This window comes from Lontra canadensis, unplaced genomic scaffold (genome assembly GCF_010015895.1).
Source record: "Lontra canadensis isolate GAN:19392208 unplaced genomic scaffold, GSC_riverotter_1.0 scaffold61, whole genome shotgun sequence".
NCBI classification, from domain to species: domain Eukaryota; kingdom Metazoa; phylum Chordata; class Mammalia; order Carnivora; family Mustelidae; genus Lontra; species Lontra canadensis.
The window spans coordinates 11,035,997-11,042,895 of NW_022631055.1; the positions used below are offsets into that span (position 1 = coordinate 11,035,997).

The 6,899-nt window shown below is 36.7% G+C and overlaps 1 protein-coding gene across 9 annotated transcripts in view; it reads right to left on the reverse strand.

Moving 5' to 3' along the window:
* The window catches only part of THADA (THADA armadillo repeat containing), a 326,811-nt gene that overhangs the window by 291,146 nt on the left and 28,766 nt on the right, over positions 1–6,899 (reverse strand). For all 9 annotated transcript variants that reach the window (XM_032877945.1, XM_032877944.1, XM_032877943.1 and 6 more), the window contains one exon: positions 5,875–5,998. In XM_032877945.1, the coding sequence (XP_032733836.1) occupies positions 5,875–5,998 (124 nt within the window). The remainder of the gene's footprint in view (positions 1–5,874; positions 5,999–6,899) is intronic.

Consider the following 6,899-nt stretch of genomic DNA (forward strand, 5'->3'; position numbering starts at 1 on the left):
CTCCTGGGATCAAGTTCCTCATCAGGCTCCCTGAGGCTTCTCCCTCTGCCTCTGCCTCTCTCTCTCTCTCTCTGTCTCTCATGAATAAATGAAATTTTAAAATCTTTAAAAATATATAAATAAACAAAACCACTTCATTCTTTTTCAAAAGGTTATACTGTATATAAAAGATTCCTAAGTTAGTTTTTAAACAAATAAAAAAAAATAAATTTAGGAATGACTTCTAAAAAATCTTTGTAAAATGTCTTAACCTAGAATCCAAAGTCCTACCATGTCTTAGTTAAACCAACATAGAATAATTGATATGATGATGTATCCTAATAGAATTGCTAGGCATCAAAGATAGTAAAGGAGTCTTCTGGCTATTCAGGCACAAAAGCTCAATTTATCTCCAAAATGGGACAACATTAACTGTTCACCTTAGCAACATGTAGTGCTAGAAGACTATGGAGCAACATCCTCAGAGAAAGGTGTGGTGCAAAATTATACATCAATATCTTACTCCAGGGGCGTCTAAGTGGCTCAGTTGGTTAAGCATCCAAGTCCTGATTTTGGCTCAGGTCATGATCTCAATGTCACGAGATTCAGTACTGCACTGGGCTCCACACTCAGGGTGGAGTCTGCTTGAGGATTCACTCTCTCTGTCTGCCCCTCCCCTATGCTCTCTCTGTCTCTCTTGAATAATAAATAAATAAATCTTAAAAAAAAAAAAAAAAAGCCTACTCCAGCATCAAGAACAATGTCAATAGAAGCATTTTTGAATGTTTAAGAAATTAAGAACTATATTTCCCCAATAACTCTTCTCAAAACAAAGGTGAACTGCAGCCAACCAAGAAACGAACAGAAAACTATCACAAAAAAATGATGGTAGTCACCAAATCCACTTAACTCTGAGATTAAGACTAAACAATTGTGGCAATAACAGGTTTCACAGAATGCGAAGAACATTAACAAGATTTAACATATTACCCACTCTGATAACACCTGAAAACATGAAGATGTTCAATATGATGCGCATTTCTTTTTTATTTATTTATTTTTTTAAAAAAGATTTTATTTATTTATTTGACAGAGAGAGATCACAAGTAGGAAGAGAGGCAGGCAGTGGGGGGAGGGAAGCAGGCTCTCTGCTGAGTGGAGAACCCGATGCAGGGCTTGATCCCAGGACCCATGACCCAAGCCAAAGGCAGAGGCTTAACCCACTGAGCCACCCAGGCGCCCCTGCATTTCTTTTTTTTTTTTTTTTAAAGATTTTTATTTATTTATTTGACAGAGATCACAAGCAGGCAGAGAGGCAGGCAGAGAGAGAGGAGAGAGGAGGAAGCAGGCTCCCTGCCAAGCAGAGAGCCCCAAGTGGGGCTCGATCCCAGGACCCTGGGATCATGACCTGAGCCAAAGGCAGAGGTCTAAACCACTGAGCCACCCAGGCGCCCCGCATTTCTTTTTTAATCTTAATTCACAAGTTAGTGCAAACCTGTGAAATTCCTAAAGCAAGTGAATGGAGTTTTTGTCATTTCATTCATACCTCTGCTTAAATTTGCTTCTTTTCCAACTCAGATGCTTTTAATTCCTTTTTCTTGCCTTACTGCTCTGCCTGAAGTTTTCAGTACAATGGTGACACCAGTGGGCAAATGAGCATCTGTGCCTTGTTCCTGATCACAAAGGAAAGACTTTCTTTCGGTCTTTTACCATTGAGTTTGGTGTCAAGTGTGGGTTTTTCATGAATGTCCTTTAACCTACTGAGGAAGCTCCTTTCTATTCCTAGCTTCTTGAGTGTTTATTTATCATATCAGGATGCTGAATTTTGTCAACAGTTTTTCTGTATCAGTTGAGATTATCATGGGGTTTTTTCCCCCATCATTTTAATGTGGAATATTACATCGACTATTTTTTTCTTACATTGAACCACCCCTGCATTCCTGGGATAAATTCCACTTTGGTGAGTCATGGGTATAATACTTTTAATATGGTGTTGGGTTTGGTTTGCTAGTATTCTCTTGAGAATTTTTGCATTTATGCTCATAAGGGATACTGGCTTATAGTTTTCTTGTGGTGTCTCTGTCTGGCTTTGGTACTAGGGTGATGCTGGCTTCACAGAATGAGTTTGGAAATGTTCCCTCCTGTCCAATTTTTTAGAAGAGTTTGAGAAGAACTGACATTAATTCTTTAAATGTTCAGTAGAATTCACCAGTAAAGCCACTCCCTCTGGACTTTCCTTTACTGAGAGGCTTTTAATTACTGACCTGACCTCTTATTTGCTACAGATAACAAATTTTCTATTTGTTAAGTCAGCAATTTGTCTGTTTCTAGGAATCTGTCCATTTCATCTAAGCTACCTAATTTATTGAAAATGTAATTGTTCATAATACTGTCTTACAATCCTTTTTATTTCTGTAAGGTCAGTAGAAATGTCCCTGCTTATATTTCTGATCTTTGTTATTTGCACCTTCTTTTGTTTTATTCTTAGTATAGCTAAAATTTTGTCAATTTTGTTGACCTTTTAAAAAACAAACGTTTGTTTTCGTTGATTCTCTATAATGGTTTCCTATTCCCCATGTTGGTTGTCTTTGTTCTAATCTTCATTTCCTTCCTTCTACTAAATTTGGGTTAGGTTTGCTCTTCTCTTTCTCATTCCTTGAGGTGTAAAGTTAGCTTATTGATTTGAGATCTTTTCACGTTTTTAGGTATTTACAGCTCTAAATCTCCCTAACAGCACTGCTTTTGCTTCATCCCATAAGTTCTGGTAAATTATGCTCTTTTTTCCTTCCTCTCAAAGTATTTTCTAATTTCCCTTGTGATTTCTTCTTTGATCCACTGGCTGTTTAGGAGCTCTGCTCAAATCTGAAACCTTCTCTAACACCATTGTATAAAACAGCTCCCCACACCCCTAGACTCTCTATATTCCCCCTACTTTCCTTCCTGAAATATTTTTTCATAATACTTATCTCCATCTGATATTCTATGTGTTACTTGTTATTCTATTGTCGTCTCCCTTCACTAAAATATCTAAGCTCCAGAATAGGAAGCATTTTGTTTTGTACACTGCATATCCTTAGCTGCTTGACCTATATAATAAGCATTAAATAAATATTTGCTGGGCAAACACTTTTAATATAATTGTGAAATCCAATTTTTCACCACGAATACTGTGGCATTTATTCTAAGTGAAAAAGGTACATGTGGCTTATTCTTCTTGAACTAGGATATATTTAAGGAAAGGCAGAAACCATTTTGACTAATCCCAAATCACAGTTCTTCAAAAAAATAATATAAAAACCCACATTCAAGTTCTTGAAGTAAAGGTAAAGAATGAATTTGTGTTTTCTACCCTGTAATTCATGGTTGTGCCTCTTTAGACCCTTTAAAGTTCATGGCTAAAGGGGCACCTGGGTGGCTCAGTTGCTTAAGTGTCCAGACTCTTGATTTCAGCTCAGGTCATGATCTCAGGGTCATGAGCTCCAGGCCTGCGTCAGGCTCTGCTCTGGGCATGGAAACTGCTTAAGATTCTCCCCCTCTCTCTCTCTTCCTCTCTGCTTCTACACTTCCCACCCCCTCTCCCTCTCTAGAAAGAAAGAAAGGAGGAAAGAAAGAAAGATCGTTAGTTAATGGGTAAAGTATGGCTTGCTCCATTTGCATTACCTCCCAGTTGTTTAATTAACATAATTACTGTGATATCAGTCACTGCCCAATTATATGTGACTCACTCATTAGGAAGATGACTCAGGTTATTCACTTTTTAAAGTACACTTAAATATATTAAACACTCTCTCAATTAAAAAATTACCAGTGCAATTCAGGCTAGTGTTCTTTCTCAACACCTAGGTGCAACCATAACTATATTAAACATACAGAAAAATTTTTGTTAAATGGGTAATCAAATCACTGTCAAGAAAAACCTTATTTTCTAAATTCAGTTGCAGTACCATTGAAATTCCCATAACTGATGGATACCACTGTATTCATTTTCTGTGCATGTTGTAACACATTACCATAAATCTGGTGGCTCAAAACCACAGACATATATTTTTTCACGGTACTGGAAGCCATTTTGTTTAACGTCCAGTTAGTCTGATAGAAGGTGCTGGTGGGGCCATGCGTAGTCTAGAGGCTCTAAGGGAAAACTCATGCCTTGCTTTGTTCCACTTCTGGAGGCTGCCAGCATTCTATGGCTTGAAGCCATATCACTCCAATCTCCACATCCACTATCATAGTGACTCCTCCTATTCTGTGTGTCATATCTCCCTCTGTTCCTCTAACAACAGCTGTGGTGGCATTTAGGCCCATCCAGATAATCCAGAATTATCTCATTTTAAGATACTTAATTTATCATATCTACAAAGGCCCCCTTTCTACGTAAGGTTTACATTCACAGGTTCTAAAGATTTAATGATATCCTTTGTGGGTTGCTTTTCAGCCTACCACTTATTATCCTAATCAGGTGATCAAATTTATCATCATGGGTAACAGGACAAACCAAACTCATGTACCTCCTGATACGATGCCCTGGGAAGAACACCACATTACCTGTGCAATATTCTTACCCAAAATGCACAACCTAAGTCAATCATGAGGAAACAATAAGGCAAACCCAAATGCAGACACATTCTCCCAAAATGTTAATGTCGCAAAATAAAAAAACTTTGCAGAAGGCTAAAGAGGCATAACAACAAAATGCACTGTGTAATCTTGGATCGTTTCCCAGATCACAGCAAAAACTTCCCTTTTCTAAAAAAAGCCACTTAATGGGATAACTGGCAAATTTTGTTATGGATTATATATTAGATAACAGCATCATGTCAACATTAAATATCCTGAATTTGATCATTGTGTCATGGTTAGAAAATAAATGAGATGGAGATAAACCAAATACAGCAAAATATTAACAACTGATGAATCGAGGGAGCGGGTACATGGCTGTTCATGAACTATTCCTGAAACTTTGCTGTGGTGGTTTGAATCTTTTCATAATAAAAACTTGAAAAAAAAACGGTGTCCTTCAAATGAAGCAAGGCTGTATTAGCAGCAAAATCCGTCCTCCTCCCTGCCGAAAAATTATACTTTGTTGACAAATTTAAACTAAAAATAATAATACTAAATACTACTACTATTACTACTGCTACTAATAAAAATAATAAGGCAACTATAGTGTAAAGCTCCCTGGTCCTCTGGCCATTCTCTCCAATAGAACAGCTGAGCAGGATATTTTTCTATTTGACCACAGTCAAGGAAGACTGAGCACAAACAAGAAATCCACATCAAAACATACACACTCACGTACAGAGATAAAAAGAAATATTGATTGTCAAAAAGGAAAAAAACTGACTCAGAAGGAAGCTAAATGTTCATCCTCTTGAGTGCCCCACAGGAGAAATAAAGGCTATCACTAAACCAGAATGCCTGGAAATGACATCCTCGTGTTGCGTTTCTGAAACCAGATCAAGACTTAATGAAACTGACAGCATATAAGGGAAACCACATTTTAACCACAAAGACTCACTGAGGAATGCTATACACAAAGAAACTATTATTTTGTTCTAATTTTGAAAACTTAAAGAACAGATTGTACACTATCTTCAAATAGCAACACATGAATTGGAGGTTGAGAGAAGCAACTCTTCTCATAATAAGCGTAATCCATGAAAACTGGAGTTTTGGGTTGGGAAATAAAGACCACTGAAAACAACTTCTCAGCCTTACATCCTTTACTGGCAAATTTAATTATGTCCAAGTAAGAATTACAGACTAAGAGTAAAAACCTCCCCTAAGAATCTCAACATAAGACAAAAAAAACTAAAACTTAAAATGAAACAAAATGTTGATAAAGTGTGTTTTGCAAGAAAAAAATACTTTCCCGAAACATTATTGAAAGCTTACCTTCTGGGACAGAAAAAACTTCAGCTATTGAGCCTAAAATGGTTAAAGCTGAAAATCTAGTTGGGTAGGAAGACCCAGGAAACAATGCTTCGAAAAGACGGTTGCAAATGGATGACATGAAATTCTAAAAGAAAAAAAAAAATTACAGTAAGTATAATCTTTAACTCATAATAGGTTATTTTCAAAGAAACACCTTCAAGAGTGGGGTTCTTCTTTAATTAACAGGGAAAAGATTTTTAGAAACAATGCTATTTATTTACTGCGCTTGACAATTCAGATTGGTACCCTTGACCATAGCTATGTCATGACTTCAACAAACCCTACTTTGGTAGGCTCAACAAGAAGTATAATTTCTATTGTAGTCCAGACAAGAAAATCCAATACCCAGCACCCAGTTTTGGTGAAAGCAAGTTCTGGGCTAAAGCTATACAAATACTGGTTTTCTTCACAAGAGATGTTCAGGCATCAAAGTTATATATATTTTTTTAAAGTTTTTAAATAACCAAAAAAAAAAAAAATTCCAATACAGACTACTTGATAAATATGGTTAAGTACAATACTTGATAAATGTGGCTATAATGACACAATTCATAAATAGATCCAACTATCCCATTGTCTTCTATACTCCCCTTTTAGACACTTGCTCTGCCATTCTGTTTACATATATGATAAAAAAATGGAAATTTTCAGTAAAATACAATTTTTAAAAAGTGGGAAATAGTTCATCCAAGATAAAGACTTCTTTCTCTGGTTAAAATAATAATTATTATTACTGTCTCTGTATAAGATGGAATAGAAAACCACAGAACTTAAAAGGAAGGGGTCCCTGGGTGGCTCAGTGGGTTAAAGCCTCTGCCTTCCACTCAGGTCATGATCCCAGACTGCTGGGATCAAGCCCTGCATCGGGCTCCCTGCTTGGCAGGGAGCCTGCTTCCCCCTCTCTTTCTGCCTGCCTCTCTGCCTACTGTGATCTCTGTCTGTCCAAAAAAAAAAAAAAAAAAAAAAAAATCTTAAAAAAAAAAAAA